This window comes from Drosophila simulans, chromosome 3L, assembly GCF_016746395.2.
Source record: "Drosophila simulans strain w501 chromosome 3L, Prin_Dsim_3.1, whole genome shotgun sequence".
Classification (NCBI taxonomy): Eukaryota; Metazoa; Arthropoda; class Insecta; order Diptera; family Drosophilidae; genus Drosophila; species Drosophila simulans.
In genome coordinates, this window is record NC_052522.2 from 1814532 (window position 1) to 1835554 (window position 21023).

Below are 21023 nucleotides of genomic sequence, written 5' to 3' on the forward strand. Positions count from 1 at the left end.
TCCAATTCGGTTTGCTTGCAGACAGGCGGAGATGGTAATTAAATCGCTTGCGATGATAGGTTGCCGGGCCAAATTGGGTTGACATCTGGTGTGAGCCCGGCTAATTGATGGCCAATAAGTCTGACCCAATCATCATTAGAAGCCAATGCGGAAGCTGAGAAGGTATGCCGAAGAAACCCTAGTTGGAATTGCCTTTTTCCCCACCTAATACATCATTAATTACACGAAAGCAAAAGGCTAAAGCCAAAAGCCACGCTACACACCTCAAATGCTATTTCAATTTCGTGCAGACAGAAATCAAAAATAAATATGTAGACAAATCTTGACCAAATTGATCGACGGTTCTTGACTCGCAATCTCAGCTCACTTTCGGTTTCGATATTAAAAGCCAATTCATTTTTTCCGCCCGTTGATTGTGTGCGATTGGCTGCAACTCCCATTCGCGGATGATGATTAATGGAGCCCCGCCGATCTGAATGTGCCCCCATCTGGGATGGTCCCCCATCTAATGGCCCACAATTGTGGCAATCGCTGTAATTAGCCATCGGCTTCGAGCCGTCTGCACATATTTCTGCCTTAATTGTGTCACTTTTGCAATGCTCCGGCTCGCAAATAGTTCATTTGCACAACGCCGCCGTCGAATTTGTGTCAAGTTCAGAGTCGCCGAAGCGGAGATTTGAGTTTCCACGTCTCATGAGGAAACTCGCTTTCGGCCAGCATTCAATTGCCGCAAATATATGGGCTTTTTGGTGGATTTTCCTCGTTTCCCCCTCTTGACTGGCCAACTGGGTTGACATTAAGGCCAAACGAGTTGTGCGTTTACGCACGATTCTGTTGCAAATGAATGAATGGCCACTCGACTCATTCAGTTGGCCAAATAAGTGTGGCACGTGCTGTTCAGACACGCAGTCTACAAGATCACTGCAATGTGAGGCAACTTAATCTTAACACATAAATAAAACAAAAACCAACTATAAATGGCTTATGAAGAGTTTAATTTCCTGCTGATGGCAGCTTTCCACGGCGGAATTCGGTAGCCCGTTTCCCTAAAAACCAAATACTTAGGCTTCTGGCTACACAAATTGCAAAGGCTGTTTGGGGCATTCACATGCACATGGCGAGCGACTTGGACCTGAGGCACTTCATCATCGTGGAGAAGGCTGGCCTTGTCAATGCCGCTTCGGAGGAATAATAATATGAGTGGCGCATATCTGGTGCAGAGTGCAGCAAACAATTGCGATTGTCTGGCAGTTGCAACTGCAGTTGCGGCCACAGTTTTCTCACACGATTGAGTCAGTTTTGGATTCAGTTTTGAATTCAGTTTTCGAGCATGGAGCTGTATGGTGCTGTATGGCGTGTGAGAAATGCCACGATCCGCACCCATCCACTTGGGCCAGGCAATTAATGTTACGACTTCAATTTGGTTCTGGGTATCCAACTCTTTGCTCAGGTGATTTTTGCGCTTTTGAAAGTTCAATTAACACGCGACTTAAACAACTGAATTAATTAACTACCCATTCGTTTACTTTTACTCTCGTCCGCTGCTCTGGTCCGCTGATCAATTATCTTGACCCTGAAATTGTTTCGGGCTCATAAAACGTCGATCAGCTTAACGCTTAATTATCTCAGATTTCCCGACGGGGAGCTCCAAGTTTAGAGCAGATGGTCAATCTATTATGGCCAAGGAAAATGCCGATATGGTAAGTAGATTAAGATTGATAGCTGCATCAAATAATTCTCTAGTAAACATATTATCTTAATTAGAAAATTGCACACAAATTTTTTAATAGGCTGGCGAATAATAATAGAATAATGATAGAAGAAATCGTAGTTGTATCTGAAGTGCAATGGGATTCCACACTGATTACTTGCCACTCAATTTTCGCTGATCTGCGTGGGAATCTCTATGTGTACATAAACGCCAACTACCGATTAGCTGAGATCTTTATATTGAAATGTTACATTCATAATTCCCGAGATCAGCTCGACAATTTGTCAAGCGATTGGAGCACGTTTAATTACAATAGAATTTGCATACGAACAGCACAAGATAAAGATATATATATATCTTTAGATGTAGCTTAGCTGGGCATGAATCACTTGAAAGCGAGTGCCGCATGCTCGGTAATTGCGAATAAATCGAATTGCATTTCGTGTAAACGTGTTAAAGAGCATAGACATATAGACTAAATGCGAGGCTCAGCCGAAGGTCGCGAGTGGTCAGCAGCTACGTCAGCCCATTGAAACAGAAATTGAAATTGTAATAGTAAAGCAGTAACAACTGCGGACTCAGATTTTTCCCACAGCCAGCGAACGCGTTTGGGCGTTTACTACTGCCAACTTCCAACTTCCAACTGCCAGTTGGCTTTATTCCGCGAAGTTGGCTTTGGGTTTAATGGCCAACGGCGCCGCCATGGCATTAAGTGGCCAACTATAAATGCGATCGACTTCTATATTTCATATCCTGACACCCACCGAAAAACCAGCAGATTTCTGTGTTTCTACTTGGCTTCTGACTTTTCAACAAATTGCAGTGGCACTTGGCCTTTGCAATCGCGACCTGGAGGTCGTCCAATTCCACAAACACATGGTGCACTCTAATCAGAGCTGGCTGCGTGATCTACCTATGTGGTATATATCTGTATCTTGGCAGTTCCTTGAGATACATCAGTATGCAAATCTAAATATGATTAAGGGGCATACCTCGAAAACAATCAAGTGGTCTAAATACTGGTTTTGGCACACTTTAATTAGCTTTTTATCGTTCTTTGTGGGTTGTGCAGACTGCCATTAAAAATCTTATGGATCAATTAACTAAGATCTAAGTCCGTTTACTTTAGAAAGGCAAAGTACGCTGCTCAGTTGTCTGTAATGTTGTTTTACTAAAATGGAATTTAATGTACCACAATAGAGCCAATTCTAAAGCATAATGTTTGATAGAACTGTCAACCAAAGATTATTTTTACTTCCTAACCCGTTTTACTTGGTCAAATAAATGTGGTAAAAAAAACCCCTGAAAGCTAGCTAAATATATTACCATAAAAGCTTCCCAGTCCAAGAAATCGTTGAATACTTTAGGGGCTCATGCGATTTGCTAATCAGGAACTAACCAAAGTACTGGCAAAAGCATTTAGTGGACCTCCTTTGGGTCCTTGAATACCATAATCATATAACATTTATTCAGGAAACTGGGCCACATATCAATCTTGTACCATATGTTGTTTGTTTTGTTTTCAATAAATATTTTTCAGTAGTATGTATTTTGGGCTTAATATCTAGCAACATTGTGTTGGTTATCATAATTTAATGTATTTCGAATACAACAAGAATCATAGATAATATATATATTATAACTAATATGGAAATACTTCGGTGTGCGTGTGTGTGTGCGTTTGTGTGTGAGTGTCGGTGTGCAGAGAGCGGATATCAGATGTGTGTCAGTGTATGTAAGTCGAGACTTTATGTATAAGTACAATGTAATCGTAGTTTCTAACTAAATTCCGCACGGGTTGTTAACTAAATTAGAACGGTAGACAATACTTGGCATTTGAACATTCGTCCAGCGTTTGTGTGTGTGTGTGATAATGCAAATTCTTTGATTTTTGGAAAGGGTTTATTTGACTTTGGTTTGTTTGGCTTATTTGGCGTTGCGGATCTAAAGCATTAGATATCTTCAGTAGGAATTGAAGCCAGCGTTGCGTTTGCGTCCCATGTTGCAGATCTTGAAGTGGCAAGGCGACATATCTGGAGTATTCAGAAATACAAATAGTTAGTACATAATTTCTGGGCTGAAGCTATGAGTTCATGCCACACTTACATTGTTTACGAACTAATGGGGTCGGAAATTAAACACATGGAAATAAAACGAACCAAAAACACAAATTAGTCAATCAATCATGCCACACTTAAGGATCACATCAATTTTGTTATGCGAGTAAGAGTGGGAGAAATAACTTCTTAAAGTTACAATTTAAGGATCTTAATCAGTACTCACACTGAACGTTCTTCTTGGTGTTGTGATCCTTGAGGGGATGTCCTGGCAGCACCTTCTTGCTGGGCATATTGGTCAGATCGTTGACGACGTTGTAACGCAGCTCCTCGCCGCCTCCGTTATCGCCGAGCCTGTGCAGTCGAGCCAGCAGGCGGGAACTGGGCGCCACCTGCTCCTCGCTCTCCTGGGTAACCCCGAAGTCATCGTAGTCCACGGTGAGCAACAGATCCCTCAACGAAGGCCATTTCCTGGCGAAGGCCGGAACTCGCTGTTGCTTCTGTTCCTGCTGCTGTTGCTGGAACTTCTGCGGATTGGAAGTGGAGACACATGGCTAAGTCACATTGACATACTGCCATGTATGGTGGCCTGCTCTTACCATCTGGTCGCCGTAGTAGTTGTTGTCCTCGTTCTCGCCCCCCAGGAGCTCGCTGAACAACAACTGCGTGTTGCGGGCTGGACGGGCCATGGCGTCTCCCGGTCCAATCGCCACTGACAGGAGCACAATGACAATGGCCCAGTGGACGGGCGAGCAGCCACATGTGGTGGGCGCGGACAGGGCGGACATCCTCAACTGCGGAGAATCCAGAGTCAATCAAAACATTAAGGGGGTCACTTCGGTGGCTCGAGGAGTAGATATTGCTATAGCGCTTAGCTTTAATGCCAGTGCTCAAGTTTAAACGAAATTCTAAAATATGTAGATACTAACAACGCTAGGCTAGAATAATTAGGCAACACATGACCCACGTTCCCCTTCTCCACTTTCAGGACCCTCGAGTGCTTACGCAAAGGGTTTCCTATTACAAACAACACAAGTTGGCAAAAACAAAGCGAATTGTGGCTGAGGCTGGGCAAAAATGCGTGAATGCTCCGTTTCGAGGGGTTTCGGCCCACTCGAGGTGTTGGGTACTCGTACTTTAAATAAGTCACGTTGCAGTTGGCCAACAAGTTGGCCTGCTCAATGGAATCGGGGCCGTGTTCCAGTTAAAATTTTTGCTTTCTTTTGATGCCAGTTCACGGATTCAGGTCACATTGCAGTATCATCACTTGATGTGCGGCGGACACGGGTCATCAGTGGGATTGGGAAGGGGTTGGCTATGCCCTCGTAATTGACATTTATGAAATATTAATGCCTAATTAAGCTCCAGCCTGGAAAGCGGGAGTGACCGGAATGCTAAAGGTGAGCGGCGGGCTCATTATCAAATAAGGATTGGGTTCATTTCGGGGAGGATGGTCGCTGACTTTTAAAAATTGCCAGTCATTTGGGGTGGTTAGCAAATGAATGAATGGGGCGTCAGATGGGTGGCTCGATTATGAGCAGAAGAGGCAGCTAAGTTAAACTAATAGAAGTTGGAAAGCAAATTAAGAATGACCTTTAAAAGCTGTCTCTTGTAAGCTAATACTTATATGAAGTGTATGCTGCTTCAAATATTCAGTTATGCTTTTATGATTGGTTCTTTCAATTGGACAAATTACGTTAAATTTGTGTTTATTGGGAGTTATATAAGTATATCAAAAGCACCTTATCTGCCTTCTAAGTAGCCTTATTACCCCAACCGCACCATCTTTCCCTTGATTCACTGTTTAATTTTCTACGGCGCCAGGTTACTCGCAACATTTTTTCCATTTATTGCAATTTATTACCAAAAACGATCGAAAAAGCACACCTCCTACTTGTTTGTTGTTGCTGACCGAACCAGATTTTCTTCTATTTTTTTTTTTTTACTTTTTTCACAGCGAGTGCAAGCGATAAACTCTGGCGATCGTGTCAGCGGCTTTCGCATCTCGATCGGTAATTTATGTCGCAGAGTAATCGCACGCCAAACGCATTTTAATGGCCCAATAAATATGAAAAAACGCCTCGGGAGCTGATAATGCACTGGTGTCGTGGCTAATTTGCGATCCCCAGCCAGGAGTCATCTCTATTTTGGTGTTGGAGCCAAGGCCTCGCGCGTAGAGGTTCCATTGAACCCACGGGGCGGGGCTTTTCCCCCATAAACATATAGTGCCAACTGGTATAACTACATATTGGAATTTATTTGACAGTTTTCCATGACGGCTTCGCGGTTATTACAAACTGAAACCGATCGGTGTCCGATAAGCGATAACAAGATGTCAAAATATAGTTGTAGTAGTTACTAAATTGCTAATTATGCTGCCAAGAAGTACGCACACCTGCGGGCATACGTTTAGTTACGATATTAATCATAAAGTGCCAAATACTTGATGAAACATATGCGAATATTTGTTATATCGCCAGTTTTGACTGGTAAATTCTAGAAGATCATCCAATAATACAATCATTTCGTGCGCAAGTCAAATAAAATCTAATCTATGCTCAGAATCCCGAAGCAATTCAATGACATATTTAAAATCAAACTAGGCTGGGGGTCTCGCCTTCTGTGACCCAAATCGTATCATCAACTGGGAATGGGCATATATAATAATAAAATCGCTGGGCTTCGTTTTTATTCTTTTACTTGCCCGCCATAAAGTGCGTCATCGGAGGCGTCATAAAATATCGGACCACAAGCAACATGGAGAGCTGCTAGGAGCTCGTTCTTATCAAGAACAATAGGTTCAAATCTACTGACACGCCCTCTTTTTTCCCCGCTTCTCGGGCTGTGTAAACAAAAGCTATCTGCATCCGAATCTAAGTTGGAATCCCCCCTCCCAAGCAAAACTACGCAATACCTTGCGATTCACGCGACTCTTTCCATTGAAACTTTACGATTTCGCCTTTCGCTTGCAGCCCTGATAAGATGGCTACACTTATTTTCTATGCATGTGGAACGTAATTAAAATCGAAAATCTCGCAGTGACAGTTCTGAAAACCTCTGCTGATAATGTATAAATAACTGAATTTATATATAAAGCTTCATTATCAATGAGGCGAAAGTAATTTTCTGGGCGCCATTCAGCTGAAAATCAATGATTACATTTAAATCTAATAATATTTACAGGCTAAGAAAACCCAAGGATAATCTGTACTACAATTAAATTGTAACTTTGAGTAAGTTTTTTATAGTTATAGTTTCGATTTAATAGTTGGTAATACAAACTCACCTTTGTCCAAATTCACCGGAAACAATTGAAAACTTTGACAGATACGTCTAGTTCTTGACACTTGATCCCCCGAATTCTGACAGTTCCGGTTAACACTTTTCACTGTAACTGTACTTTTTACTGTAGCTGTACTTTTTTACTGAGTTGTTCCAAAAATAAATGTCAAATTAGAGCTTCAGCCAGCTAATGAACGCCACTAAATAGATTGCTGATTCGGCTTTAAATTATTTTTTGTATTTTATTCTCCGCTGGCGAATCTCAACCGTTAGGTGTGACAATGCAGAATAAACGCAGGTCCGTTGGGAGCATTTGTTTATATAGGCGCTGGAAGACCGACGCCGCAAAAAGGGTAAATCAACAGGTGAAAATCAACAACCGACGACTTTACCACTTCGGAGGTGACAGAAGTCAAATGCTCGTGTGGGCGACTCGGATGGGCTGGATTTCCGCCCACCAATGGGTGGGGTTTTGGGGGTTTGTGGGGTTTGGGTCTCTGGTTGCACGAGTACTTGAAAAGTTTTTGTAATTTTATTTCTGCGCTGCTAATTTTGGGCACAATCTCGGATTTAGGCACTCGGATTCCTACTAAACGCGTTCTGCTCTGGCGGCGAACTAACTCGTCGAATCCCACCAGCACCGATTCAAGTCGGTTGGAGCCTTCGGCCGCGATCTTCGTGTGCTTGTCGTGCCACGCTTTTGACAAATCGACCGATAAAGCCAAGATTTATGATCGGTGGGCCATATAGTTGGCGCTGCTGGCTGCGCTACAGCACTGGGGATGGGTCATTTGGGTGCGCTGTGTGAGCAAATTAAATCACTTGAATTATGTACCACTTCGATCTCTGAACCGTGAGTATTTTACTATCATCTAGGGCGACTCCCTCGCCCGGTTCGTTGACTCAGGGCTTTGGGGCTCCAAGGTGATTTGAGCAAGGTTTTGAATAGTCTGAGTACTGGGATGATAGTGCCAGGGTGAGATTCGGAAAATGTTCCCACATGAACCAGTACTTCTACTGTAGGTCATTAAACTCGTCATGACTTAGCTGGAATATTTTAAATGTTAATTGGGTCAATGCCGACTTGCAGTTTTTAAACAGCGGAAGCTAAGATCGCAAATGGCATTTCCAAACTCATGGAATTCAAATGAAATCATCACATGATTCGAGTTCCTTACACATTTTGGGTACATGTAAATATGACCCATTGTGCAGGGTGAACCTGTCACAAATGTAAATAAATATTTTTAATGAGACATTAAGATTAATTGGGTACTTGTAAATAGAACCAACCCATTGTGGGATGTGCCTTTCACAAATCTAAATAAAGATTTTTAATCTGTCACTAAAAAACGGTTGGGCATACAAGAGGTTAAAAATAAAGTAGGAGTTTATACGAAAATAGCATGGAAATTTACACATGTCCATCGCAGAGATAACTACAACGATCTCTTATCTTTTATGCGTACCTAATCATCCGCGTATCTTGGCAAATCTTCCTTATAAAAATCCAAAAAAATGACGCAACGCCGTGCCTGGATTAAGTCACACAGAAACCCAAATTAATTGGGGGTGCCGTGGCACAGAAATCTTTAATTAAAATTTTCGACGTATTTTAAAGATTGTGTTTTGCTTATATAGAATCTCCCCCGAGTCATTTCCCAAATATAATGCGTCTTAAAAGCAAAGTCCCAGTAGACAGCAATTAATTCCGTCTAGTCTATAATTGGATGATCCGAACTCTCGGAACCTCTTGTCTGATCCGAGAATATCGGAAGGTAGCCCACGCTTCTTCCGCAGACTTTGTGATTAAATTGAAATTTATGGTTTCATCACCTCTATTCCGAACCCAAATCCGGCGGGGGTGTCTCGCTCATCACTTGTCCGACTGATTCTGATAAGCGGACTCTTTGGACACCGCCCAGCGCTGATAGCAAATCAAGTGGCAGCCATATCAGTGCTAATTGACACTTATTAAAACGCGACCGACTGAACCGACACTGCGTGCCGGAACAAAGGCACCAGCACGTGCCGCCCAATTATCAGCACTCGAGTTGAGGATATCACGTGACTTTCATCAGGCTGCTTCACTGAGTCATCTGTTGGATAACTTTCTCAAACATCTAAAATCAATGTACTTCATTGAACTTGATTGATACGGTCGCATAAAACCAGTTTGAATTGCCGCCAAAGCCGGACTTAACCGCTTTGCAACACTGCCATTAGATTTGGTGGTTGTAGAGTACTTCAGAAATAAGCTTTCCTCACTTTTTACAGGATGTGTAATCGCAGGAGTAGGGAATAAAGTCTTATAAATTATTACTTTCATAAAAAGCTAAAAACTTTGAACACTTGGGAGCACAGTGATTTGCTAGTAGTTTTCTTACTATTACTATTCTTACTATTCTTTTTCGTCAATCTGGATAATTGTAAGGGCCAAGAAATTCTTATCAACTTTTATGTCACCAGTGGGAACCCCCTGTTTGTTGGTAGAATTAAACAACACTCGCTCTGGTCACACTGCTCCGTCAATTGGACTGTGGGGGCGAAAATAAAAATAAGAATAATCATGTCAACGCTGCAGCTGGAATTTTCGCAGGCAATGACCGACTTCAAGAAGATGTTCCCGGACATCGACCGCGAGGTGATCGAGGCCATCCTGCGGGCGAACCTGGGGGCCGTGGACCAGACCATCGACGCCCTACTGGCCATGTCAATTGACAACCAGGTGAGTGGAGGCGCCTGTGTATACTAACGTCTATTCTGTACTAACCCACTAACGAACGCAGAACGAGAAACTGCGCAATGAACTGGATGCTAATGTCTCGCCCCAGCAGAGCCTCATCAACCTGAACGACTCGGACAGGGACCTGCAGCTGGTGGACACCACAGACGGCGGAGGAGCGGGCGCAGTCGGAGCACCTGGAGCACCCGGTGCGTTGCTACCGACGACCGGTGCCTCTCCGAACCACCAGAACACGGGCGCTTCACCCAAGCAGCGCCCGCTGGGAGCGGCCAACAGCAAGGGAAGCAGCCAGAACAACACGCCCACCAAACGCAGCAGACGTTGGAATCCGCCCATCCTGGGTCCGCTGCCTGTGGGCTTTCTGCGCATATCGCCCGCTCCCGGGCAGCAGGACTTCGAACTGCCGGACGAACAGTTCGCTCTGATGCTGCAGAACGAGGAGTTCATGAATCAGCTGCGCTGGAACCAGGACTTCATGAACGCCCTCGAGAAGGAGCAGAGCGGCAAGGCCAAGGGCGAGGACGACGCACCCTTCCAGGAGCGGCTCAAGAACATGGGCAAGATGTCGCGCAAGAAGTTCCTGCAGATGGCCCGGGTCTTCACCTGGCAGCGCAACAAGAAGGTGACCACGGCCAAGCAGATAGACTCCTTGCCGCTGCGCGAGGAGCCCAGCGACGACGAGGATCACCACCACCAGCAGCGTGATCAGCAGCAAGCGAGCCAGTCCAGCCAGCAGCAGGGTCAACTGCAGCTGCGCAAGTGAAGCGGATCGTTCTGTTATCTAATCTCAACGGCCATAACGTGACGATCACGTGCGCTAGTAATCTCCCCAGTCCCCCAGTCCCAAGTAATCTCCGGGCAAGAACGAAATCTGAAATCTCCTATCCCAATCTCGATGCGATGGTATTACCCTAGTTTTAACCTTAAGTGCAATTTTTACCCTACCGTGCAATACCCCCATATACCCATACATATATTCCTTGTTTGTATACGTTTTGTTTACCCTTTCGTTGTTGCCAAATTAGCGTAGTTAAGTTTTATGCATTATTTGTAATCGATACTAAGGCGGCCCCTTTTGAGCCGCGATTGCTAGATTGCTAGAGAGCCACACTCACTCACACGTTCGACTGATTATAAAAAGCGTTAATTAACAAGCATCACACCAGGAATCGGAGGCGAGTCCCCAGTAGAGCACTTTGCTTAGCCCAAAACCTAGTCATGAAGCGGAACTCGAGCCACTTATTGTACAGTAATAGAAACTACCACGTAACTCTGTCTTAAAATTCACTTTCTGCATTTTAACTGCTGGCTTCTACGAAAAGCATGCATTATGATTGTATATCTCAACCCGCGAATCTCTCGGAACTTGCATACCATATCAGCTGTGGATACAATGCGGTTTTACTACTCCTACGCCCCAACTTAACTCCGAATCGATCCTATCGCAGATCTTACACTGGATTAACATGCGTGCTATAAACTAGCAGAATATTATAATTATAAAGAGCAGCTATTTGATTGTAATTGTATATGTATAAATATTTGAATAACAACCTTATATAACTATTCCAAGTATCAAATACAGATATTTCAAAACTTCAATAGAATTGTGTTGTCTTTTTTTCATGGAAAATAACTTCGGAAAGAGCTCTGATAAAAATAAAGCACACGCTCCAAAAATGAATTTATTTAATTTTTATTTTGTTTTTGCATTTCCTTTTTAATTTTTTATAAACATAATACATTTATTAATAATTAAAAGATGCTCGATCATGTCGACCTACTGCGTCGCGAATTCGGGACTGCCAGGAATCTGAGATCAGAGGCTCTGTGTGGGATCCCAAAAACGCGACCAGTAGGGAAACAAGTTCGAAAAAATGGTTTTTCAATTACATTTTTCACACGCTCATTATTACATTATGTTATTGTAACGGTTGGTTTGTTTGTTGTTTATTATGTTCAAAAATGATTTGTATCTTTATCATATATTTAATATATACGCTTGGGCTTAGGTTTTATTTAGTTTACTTTTAATGTTGGTTGTTGGCTGTGTTTAGACTTTGATTTAAGGGCATATTGGTTACTACTCGTACGCGAAGTTTATGCAATGTTTATTATGAAATATTTGTAAATTACTTCGTTTTTAGGTTTCTTTTCATTTTGGGATTGACACGACAGTTTAGTTTGTGTTAAACCATTTCTTATGTATTAAATATACTAGAATTTGTGGCTCTCTCTGCACTTCCTGCTCCTCTTCTTCTTACCAGGAAGCGGAAATGAGCCTTGGCCGCAGGAGCCTCTCGTCACCATTTCCGCTTCCGCTTTCGCGTAGCTTTTCGCTCTCTGAGAGCGCGCCGGAAATGTGTAGGTGTGTGTGTGTGTGAGTTGTGGCTGCGAATGTGTGTGTGTGGGATGTGGCTGGTATGTGTGTGTGTGTGTGTGTGGGGTGTTTTCATATTGGATGCAACTGATCGTGGTAAACAATTAATTGTAAATTTGTTTTAAACTAATTTCTAAGGGGGGCTCATTACTTCTGGTTGTTTGCAACATTTTGACATCATTTGCATACAATATTTTTATAAAATATGTTCCTTATTCATGATTCATTTCCTTTCTCGATTTATTTGCTCATTTCTCTCGTGGAATTTGTTATCTTTATCTTTTAGGCGTACAATTTAGTTTAGCTTAATTTGATTTGTGTTTCGAATGTTGTTTTCGGTTCTATTTAAAGATAAACTTGTTGTTGGTTGGGCTTTCGCGTGTATAAGTAGTTGTAGATGTGTAGAGTACAATCGAAAAGAATCAATAAATACGAATGTTTTAGTTTACGAATGTTTCACTTGTTGCATAATTTAAAAAACGGCTCAAAAACGAACGACAAATATATTTAAATATGTAGATATATATATATAATAATTCCCCATATGCATTAATGGTTAATCAGCGAAAAATAGTACAATCATAATAGTAGTAAATGGTAATAATTACAAAAACTTGAAACAGTTAAAAACATTTGTCAGTTTAAGTTTTGCTTGTATATAGTAGATTGGTTATTTCAATTTCGATTTTTCGACAATTGCCTTCGGATCCAAAACGAAACGAGAACGAAAAAAAAATTGAAAATTCTTTACTTTACGCTTATACTTTTGCTCCTCTCTCCTCCTCCTCTGTTATATTTTTTTTTGTTTTTTAGTTTTGTTGGTTTTTGGAAGTCTTATAGCAGAACACATAGGGACTTTTTCGGCTTCTTCTGTTTCTTCTCGGGCGACTTCTTGTTGATCTGCCGGACCAGGTCGTAGAAAATATCGTTCACATTCACTTTGGCTTTGGCTGAGGTCTCCATGAAGGCGCAGTTGAACTGGGTGGCCAGGTTCTTGCCCAGCTCCTTGCCGACGACGCGCTCCTCCTCGAGGTCGCACTTGTTGCCCACGAGCACCATGGGCACATCGTCCGTGTCCTTCACCCGGAGTATCTGCTCGCGCAGGTCCTGCAGATCGTTAAACGTCGATTGCGCCGTGATCGAGTAGACCAACACGAATCCCTGGCCGTTCTTCATGTACAAATCCCGCATGGCCGTGAACTGCTCCGTACCCGCTGTGTCCAGGATCTCCAGCATGCATTGCTGTCCGTCCACTTCCACCTGCTTCCTGTAGCTGTCCTCGATGGTGGGATCGTACTTCTCCACGAAGATGCACTGGACAAACTGGACCGTCAGCGCGGATTTGCCCACGCCGCCGCTTCCGAGGACCACGATTTTGTACTCACGCATGCTGGCTGCTGTGTTGTTTGTATATCCTTCGTATATCTCTTGTTTTGTGCTAAATTCTAGGGAAGAGACCCAAAATGCAGGTAGGCCAGGTAGGTGGGTTCACTTTCCAGGTGGCTCTCCCTCGAAAATCACTTGTTTTTAGGCGTTGTTCGGCGATTGCTTGTCGGTTGCAGTTATTTTTTCTTTTTTTTTTTTGTTGCTCTTGCTTTTTAGTTAATATATGTTTTATATTTAAAGTAAATTGTTTGTTGTTGTTGCTTTTGCTGTTGATAACCTTTGTGCCGTGTAAGTGACTGCGTGTGTGTGTGTGTGAGTGTATGTGAATGTGTGCTGGTGTTTGTGCTCCCTCTCTCGCTCGCTCCTTCCGCCGAGTTGCGTGCGTTCAATTGTTGCTTTTTTGAGCGGAAATATCCTGGCTTGATTGTTCCTCGAGACGGCCGTCACTGCTACCGAGGGCACACTGTGGGGGGAGTAAGAAGAAAGGCGCTTTTTAGACACAATTAACGCTAAATTCGCTGCGAGTCTTTTTGGTTTGCGTTTTTTGGTATGCTGAGAACTGACTGCACTCCCTCTTTTCTTCTTCACAACTCTCTCGTTCTCGTTCTCGCTCTAATGATTCATTTTCAGGGTTGCCAGGCGGCCGCACCGAACGCAGCGCCCCACTGCAACGCCTCAAGCCGGAGATTCCCTTAAATTTCACTGAGCTCTGTCACTTAAAATGCACTTAAATTGCACACTGGGCACCCATGTGCGTACATCGGCCTGCCGAACGGCCACTAAGCAACTGAACCACGCAAATGCACCCGCATGTCGGGCGGCAGGGCAACTCTGGGCGGAGTTTTACCTATGCTTTTCACTCGCTGCCGCCAACTGCTTGCTCCTTGGGGACCGCTTCACCTGTCGCCGCTCGCGAATCGCTTCACTTTTAATTTAACACGACTTTGTCTCGTAAATTCTTTACTTTTTCGCCCTCAGCGAACAGCGAACACTCACAGACTAGGGCTGCCAAAGCATCGATGGCACTATCGGCACTTGCAGGCCGAGGGCTACGCACGACTATCGCAATGGCTTAGCGATGACACTTTTAAAGCATTAGTAAGTTTTAAAAATAAATTAAAATAAATAAATAAAACTATATATTCGAAATATATTTAATTATTTTTAATTTATATTGGCAAATCAAATTGTGGATATATTAAAATTTCTATTTTCATAACTATTTTTTTCAATTTAAAGCCCAGTAAAATGATTTCATATTGAAATTGTTTTCTACCGTTCGTGATATTTTAAGGTATTCCTATTTTAATTTTTAAGCATAATTTAAGAATAATATACAAGCTGTGTTGCCGATAGTATGAAAACAAAAATACAAATGCTTGATTGTTTCATGAATCAGCAATATGATTCGCATTCAGAATTTTAGTCAGACGCATATTCCCATTTTCGAGATACAGATTTGAATCATAGAATTTATCATAAGGAAAAGAATTCTATTTATACAATATAGCATTATCACATTTTTGGAATATTATGACCCCTGTAGAAGTGATTAATTCCATGAAAAACTCTTTTTTGTTAAGATACCGCTAAAATGGTCAGACCGAAATCTCTTCCACTGCTTCAGTGCTTTTTGATTTGAGCAATTCATATAAACTATGTATATTTAGCAAATCAACAAAAGTTCATTAATATCTAACTAAAATTTCGTACAAAATCCAGCGCGGTCATCGACTTAGCGGATCTTGGTGACCATTCCGGCGGCAATGGTGACTCCCGCCACCCGCAGCATCACGCGTCCCAGCTCCTTGAAGTCCGCATACCGCTCGATGCAGATGGGTCTGCTGGTTTCCAGTTCCACCAGGGCACACGAGTTGTTGCCCAGGCAACGCGGCTTCTTCTTGACCACCTCGCCGGTGCTTTTGTGAATCGATGCGGTTAGCTTGCAGACCACGGCGGGCTCTATCAGGGATTGGTGGTGCAGCAGCACGGGGAAGCCCATGGTAATGGGCACCTTGACGTTGAACACGATAATGCGGGCCTGGAATCGCGTTGTCACAGGAATGGGGGTCTGTGGATCGCTGATGATGCAGCCCACAGTGACGTTGTTGATGTCCAAGGCGGGCAGGGTAACGGAGACCTGGTCGCCGGCGAACACGCAAGTCTGTGGAAATTCGTCCATGGTGAGGGATTTCACTTGCGCCTGCTCCCGGCTGGCACCAACCAGCACCTTGTCGTTCAGGCACAGAACTCCGGTTTCCACTCGTCCCGAGATGCAGAATCCGGAGCCAGTGCCCTTGTAAATGTCCGACACGGACATCCGCAGCGGTCTATCAATGGCTCTTTCGGGGATCTTGAAGTTCTCGATGACATCCAGCAGATGGCGTCCACTGTACCAGCTAGTCAGGGCGGGTTCCTGGGCTTTCTTGGTGAGGTTCTCGCCAGTTAGTCCGGAACAGGGCGTAAAACTCACATCGGACTCCTTGAAGCCCGCCAGTTTGAGGAAGGACTTTAGCTTGGTCACAATCTCTGTGAATCGGTCCTGGGACCAGCCAACGGTGTCCAGCTTGTTGATGACCACGCCTAGTTGGTTAACCCCCAGGGATCGCACTAGGATGGCGTGCTCTCTAGTCTGTCCGCCGAGCTCAAAGCCGGATTCAAACTCTCCCCTTGTAGCATCCACCACCAGAAGGGCAACATCCGCCTGTGTGGCACCGGAGATCATGTTCGGAATGAAGTCCTTGTGCCCCGGAGCATCCAGCAGTGTGACGATCTTGGTCTTGGTTTCGATACGCGACTGGCCCACGTCCATGGTGATGCCGCGGGCCCGCTCCTCGCCCGTCTCGTCCAGCACCCAGGCGTACATGAAGCTCTGCTTGCCCAGCTTCTTGGACTCCTGCTCGTGCTTGTGCATCACGCGTTGCGAAACGTTGCCGGTGTCGTACAGTAGATGGCCCATCAGCGTGCTCTTCCCGGCGTCGACGTGACCAATGACGATCATGTGAATGTGGCTCTTCTGGTCGGCTCGCTCCTTCTCGTACAGCTGGCGGGCATTGCGCACGGCCTGTTCCTTGGAGACCTTAAAAACGGATGCTGAGCTACGGGAGATGTCGTCGCCGGCGCTGATGTCAACGGGTGTGTTTCGGCCCGAGACCACAGGCGATGAGGGCACCTTGGGTGAGGGTATTTCGAAGCCCCGGCGCGGCTCCTTAAGGCTGATCTTGGGTGGTGGCGTAGGCACCGTTTTGCTGACCGTCTTTGGCAGCACTGGAGCGGCGGGCGCTTTCATCTTATTCACAGCCGGTTTGGCAGACTTCTTGGTCTCTTCGTTGAGGATCTCGTCCAGGATCTTCTGCATGTCGTAGTCGAATTTCATGGATGTCTCCACGATGCGGCGCTCGGAAACGGCATCGCCTACCACGCTGCGCACCTCGTCCACGCAGGAGCTCAGCTTGGCCTGCTCGATTTCGTCCAGTTGCGGCATCTGGAAGCTCTCGGAGTCGCGACGAGCCTTCGCGAAGGCGGCGTCCTCGTCCTCATCCTCATCGTCCTCCTCCTCTTGGATGTCCTTGTTCTTGCTGATAAACGCCGAGATGCTCTGCTGGCCACGAGCTCGATCGTAGAGCCATTGCTGGGCATCCGTGGGCGAGATGCAGTGCTCGTCCTCCACGGAGTGCCCATAGATGTCGTCGTAGCCATCGTACTCATCGTTGTAGTCCATGGTGCGCACTATCCTGTGCCGCGACATCTTGGAGGACTTTGTATTTCACAATTTACGGAGCAGGGTCAGAATTTCATTAAAAATAATAAAGGTGCGTGCAGGTGTGGCTGCCTTTTCAGAGGTTTGGTATTTTGCGGCACTTCGACCAGAAGTTTTTAGTACAATAGTACGAAGGTAGAAGGTATTGCCACTAGCAGAGAGGCGACTTTTATGATTTGCTTGATGTATCAATCAATTGACATAAGAATTTAAAAATTCGTTACAAGTTACAAATCTACACATTTTGAAAATATGTTAGGAGGTCGAGAGAAGGAACAACAATGGTCAAGTGTAATTGATGCGGCCTTGTGTGAACAGCGATGTGTGCTTAAATATACCATGCAGGCTGGCAGCCACCCCCACACAGCATTTAACCACCCCCGAGGAACGGTCACACTGCTGCGAGTCTGAATATTTTTTGCTTTGTGTCGCGTTTTAATGTGAAAAGAAAAACACTTTTTCCACGGTTACGGGCACAGAAATCAGTGCAAAACATTGCGAATACGGAGTGCGCGAAAATGCAGGCGGGGCAGCACTAAGTCGGAGCCGCATCTCCCCCGATTTCCGCCGTGCTGGCAGCCAACGTTGGCAGCCCGAATCCGAATCTCCAGCGCACTCGTTTATTATTAAACAACGGACAGGGAAACAGGGAAAGAAAAAAGCAGAATCCAAGCCAGAAAACATGTACAACAACGGGGCCAGGGGCTTCTCCATTCACGACGCCTTCGAGGAGGAGACCGACGAGGCGATACGCGTATATGGCTCCACCGTGATATCCACGCCCATGAGAGGCAAGCAAGGTCGCTCCACCGAAGACGTCTCCATCCGGATTCAGGACCCCAAGTGAGTGGGCTAGGCTCGTTCTCTGGTGAAAACAGGTCTTCTTTGATCTACCTGCCTGCGTGGGCAGCTGTTACTGGCACCATTTTCCCCGCCACCGCTGTGTGCCAAACAAGGAGTTCCATTCCCATTCCCATTGTGACTGTGATTCCGGTTATTGTTGTGTTTATACTATGTGCACGTCGTGCACTTGTACGTTTGGCCAGCTGGGCATCTGGTGTTCTGCGGGCTGGCCACTTCCTTATTCCCGCCGGAAGCACCTGAATAAGTTAGCCGAGCGGCGCGTGCGTGATGGATACCATGCCTTCTTCCATCCCATTAGCCATGCATGGCGTGTCGCAACTGCAGAAACGACGTGTAATTATGGGGATTATAAATGCAGACGTCCAGCCTAATTTGGCATTCAATTGTAAAAATCATTGCGCATAAATTTCGTCATAAGGGTCTCTGCTGTTTCTCGCGCGGATCAAGAGCACGAGAAGTAGGAGGGAGGGGGTGGCCTTCGCCTGCGGTCAGCTGGAACCAGTTGGCCAGCCCAGCAAGCCGAAACCAGCTAGCAGCTCATCACAGTTCGCACTTGTCGGGCTTCTCTTGCCAATATAAACGAGTGGTAAACGCGAAATTGATTGCGCCTCGCCTTTGGCGGCAATCCAACCCCGCGATAACCCCGCAAATGGTTGATAAGGGTCTTAAAGTCCAAATTTTACCAAGTGGAAATGCCGAGTGGGCGCTTAAACCTCAAATACCGCTCAAATCAAATTTGTAGTCAGCCATGTACACTGCTATCTTAGCTATCTTATGACCAAATTTAACGAAATCATCACCAAACCGCGATAAACCGCAAAACCAGTTTTAGAAGAAGCCAAGTAATCAGGGTGTTCTTTAGGCAATCGATAGATAATCTTAAAAGCCTCTTGAAATATGCTATTTAGCGTATTCAAATATTATGTGCTTATTATATCTAATTGAGCTTTATCAGGGACTTAGACAGATTATCTGCTGTACAATAGTTGTTTTAGATGAATGATGGCTATTACTCAGATATTCGCATTTTAACATATGTCTTTAGGGATATATATACCCCAAAAACCCGAATGCACCTTCGGCTGAAACCCTTTTCCCAAGTTTAACGAATCTTGAAGTGGGTCAACAAATCGGCGTTAAAAAACCGGCTTTAATTATACAGCACCCAAGGCTATGAATCGCACCTTCTTTCAACCGCTTCCCCACTTCTGTCTCCCCAGGGGCTACAACAAGTATGCCGAGGACACAACGTCCCGGGACAGCGACTCGCTCATCCAGGAGTACGGCAACCTGCCCACGGAGGAGACCAACACATACTGCTGGCGGCATCCCAAGGTGCGTGAGAACTGGCGCACAGTGCTGGCCGCCTTTACGCTGCTGGTCGTGGGCACGGGCCTCTTTGTGATGGGCACCTTCGCCATCGCGGATCCGCAGAACACGTCGCAGGGAGTCGTGTTCTTCGTGGCGGGACTCATCTGCTTCATACCCGGGGCCTATCACGTCGTGTACATCTGGCTGGCAGCCAAAGGATATCGAGGGTTCGACTTCTATCACCTGCCGCTGTTCACATAAGCGGACATCTGGGCAGTCGAGCTGGTTGATCCACGGACGAGGAGAGTGGGAGAAACCCCATCTATAAATATAAATCTGTGTTTGTTTATACCCGACCCGTATAAACAACTTATTTTCTACATTGTAATCGTAATTAACCCGAAACTCGGTTTGTGTAACGTACTTTTTGTGTTTAGCGGCAAAAATTTCGTTTAGACAAATATCCCTTCCCCCTGAAACCCGAATCGAAATCTAGCAATATATAGATTATATATTTTACAATATTTTCTATTATATACTCGGTAAAGTGTTTTGTATGCCCCCTTCTCCAAAACCAAACCCAAACAAGCGATAAACATTTATACGTACACTCGAAATTGATTTAAGCAAAAGAGAAGAAACAAACGAAAGACTTTGTATATGATGCTAACATGTTGAGGAAGCGCTAGAGTTATAACGTATACTATATATAAATTGTAATTTATTGAAATTTAATTGCACCAAAAACGCCGCGAGGCGTGCGAAAATGTTTTACGATTTTCAAAACCAACACTCAAGAAACTAAAAAGATTAACAACCGTACACCCACGAATCTATGTATATGATTAGTGAGCGTCTGTCCAGGGATGCGCCTTAAAGAACTAGATCTAGACCTTAGTCAACGTCGAATTATGATTATGATTATGTTAAAGCCTAATCGCAATGCAGCGAGGACTCCTCGAGCAACCATGATAATACCAAGCTACTAGTGATGTAAGACGATGCGCCGATATTGCAATACGTTCTTTTATAGCTATAGTGATGACGCGTCTCTTTTCCGCTGACCTTTAACCCCGTCCTCTAATGAAATTACATCTCACACTCACCCACATTTCTGAGAACTAATCACTCACACACCTCATCAGCCGCTTAGTTGTTAATGTCGTATAATTTCTTTTTAAGAAATGCTGAATATGGTTGTATTAAAACGAAAACGATTATCACACGCGGAAAATCCAACAAGAAGGAGAACAATCGAAGATATACAATAAATTTACTTAAATCACAACACAATTTAGGACTCCTTTTTCGAAATTTACACGAAACCTCATTTGTAGATGTAATTTTGTGACTTTTGTATGTATTTTCCCATTGAATGTTGGTTTTTATTCGAATTAAAAATATTATTTTTGAACGTTTCAGTTTTTTCTTATTTATTCTTTGGGGGAATATACTGATATCCATATGATTGCATTTTATCAATTGTTTTTTGTTTTTTAGACGTGTTTAATTGTTTCTTCCTTTTT

The 21023-nt window shown here is 44.4% G+C and overlaps 5 protein-coding genes across 9 annotated transcripts; 2 read left to right on the top strand and 3 right to left on the bottom strand.

Annotated features, from left to right (window-relative positions):
* Positions 1-3167: 3167 nt before the first annotated feature.
* Positions 3168-7673, bottom strand: LOC6736419. 2 transcript variants are annotated; one of them, XM_016170448.3, is made up of 5 exons: positions 7055-7673; positions 4368-4562; positions 3995-4295; positions 3818-3829; positions 3168-3744 (listed from the first exon to the last, which is right to left on the bottom strand). In XM_016170448.3, exons 2-5 carry the CDS (start codon positions 4554-4556, stop codon positions 3674-3676), a joined length of 573 nt encoding a protein of 190 aa, XP_016029922.1. In that variant the 5' UTR covers positions 4557-4562; positions 7055-7673; the 3' UTR covers positions 3168-3673. The 2 variants fall into 2 exon arrangements, with proteins under 2 accessions (XP_016029922.1, XP_016029923.1); XM_016170449.3 differs by lacking the exon at positions 3818-3829.
* Positions 7674-9530: 1857 nt separating this feature from the next.
* Positions 9531-11398, top strand: LOC6736420 (CUE domain-containing protein 1). 3 transcript variants are annotated; one of them, XM_016170655.3, is made up of 2 exons: positions 9531-9778; positions 9888-11398. In XM_016170655.3, the coding sequence occupies exons 1-2, from the start codon at positions 9620-9622 to the stop codon at positions 10557-10559; spliced, it is 831 nt and encodes a 276-aa protein (XP_016029924.1). In that variant the 5' UTR covers positions 9531-9619; the 3' UTR covers positions 10560-11398. The 3 variants fall into 3 exon arrangements, with proteins under 3 accessions (XP_016029924.1, XP_002083292.1, XP_016029925.1); XM_002083256.4 differs by having other exon boundaries at positions 9532-9778; positions 9840-11398; XM_016170656.3 differs by having other exon boundaries at positions 9532-9778; positions 9885-11398.
* A 434-nt stretch (positions 11399-11832) lies between these two features.
* On the bottom strand, positions 11833-14621 carry LOC27206263 (ras-related protein Rap1). 2 transcript variants are annotated; one of them, XM_016170447.3, is made up of 2 exons: positions 14410-14621; positions 11833-14025 (listed from the first exon to the last, which is right to left on the bottom strand). In XM_016170447.3, exon 2 carries the CDS (start codon positions 13563-13565, stop codon positions 13011-13013), a length of 555 nt encoding a protein of 184 aa, XP_016029926.1. In that variant the 5' UTR covers positions 13566-14025; positions 14410-14621; the 3' UTR covers positions 11833-13010. The 2 variants fall into 2 exon arrangements, with proteins under 2 accessions (XP_016029926.1, XP_039148966.1); XM_039293032.2 differs by lacking the exon at positions 14410-14621 and adding an exon at positions 14127-14368.
* A 587-nt stretch (positions 14622-15208) lies between these two features.
* Positions 15209-17517, bottom strand: LOC6736422 (HBS1-like protein). The gene has a single exon (XM_002083258.4). The coding sequence runs from the start codon at positions 17308-17310 to the stop codon at positions 15298-15300; it is 2013 nt and encodes a 670-aa protein (XP_002083294.1). The 5' UTR covers positions 17311-17517; the 3' UTR covers positions 15209-15297.
* Positions 17518-17665: 148 nt separating this feature from the next.
* On the top strand, positions 17666-20911 carry LOC27206271 (transmembrane protein 134). Its single transcript, XM_016170657.3, has 2 exons — positions 17666-18165; positions 19407-20911. Exons 1-2 carry the CDS (start codon positions 18005-18007, stop codon positions 19756-19758), a joined length of 513 nt encoding a protein of 170 aa, XP_016029927.1. The 5' UTR covers positions 17666-18004; the 3' UTR covers positions 19759-20911.
* The last annotated feature ends 112 nt before the right edge of the window (positions 20912-21023 follow it).

Excerpts from the sequence above, each read along its gene's own strand:
- LOC6736419 (XM_016170448.3), bottom strand. The coding sequence starts at position 4,556 with ATGTCCGCCCTGTCCGCGCCCACCACATGTGGCTGCTCGCCCGTCCAC. Across the intron at positions 4,296-4,367 it reads ACTACTACGGCGACCAGATG|AAGTTCCAGCAACAGCAGCA; the intron begins GTAAGAGCAGGC and ends TCCAATCCGCAG.
- LOC6736420 (XM_002083256.4), top strand. The coding sequence starts at position 9,620 with ATGTCAACGCTGCAGCTGGAATTTTCGCAGGCAATGACCGACTTCAAG. Across the intron at positions 9,779-9,839 it reads CCATGTCAATTGACAACCAG|AACGAGAAACTGCGCAATGA; the intron begins GTGAGTGGAGGC and ends TAACGAACGCAG.
- LOC27206263 (XM_016170447.3), bottom strand. The coding sequence starts at position 13,565 with ATGCGTGAGTACAAAATCGTGGTCCTCGGAAGCGGCGGCGTGGGCAAA.
- LOC6736422 (XM_002083258.4), bottom strand. The coding sequence starts at position 17,310 with ATGTCGCGGCACAGGATAGTGCGCACCATGGACTACAACGATGAGTAC.
- LOC27206271 (XM_016170657.3), top strand. The coding sequence starts at position 18,005 with ATGTACAACAACGGGGCCAGGGGCTTCTCCATTCACGACGCCTTCGAG. Across the intron at positions 18,166-19,406 it reads ATCCGGATTCAGGACCCCAA|GGGCTACAACAAGTATGCCG; the intron begins GTGAGTGGGCTA and ends CTGTCTCCCCAG.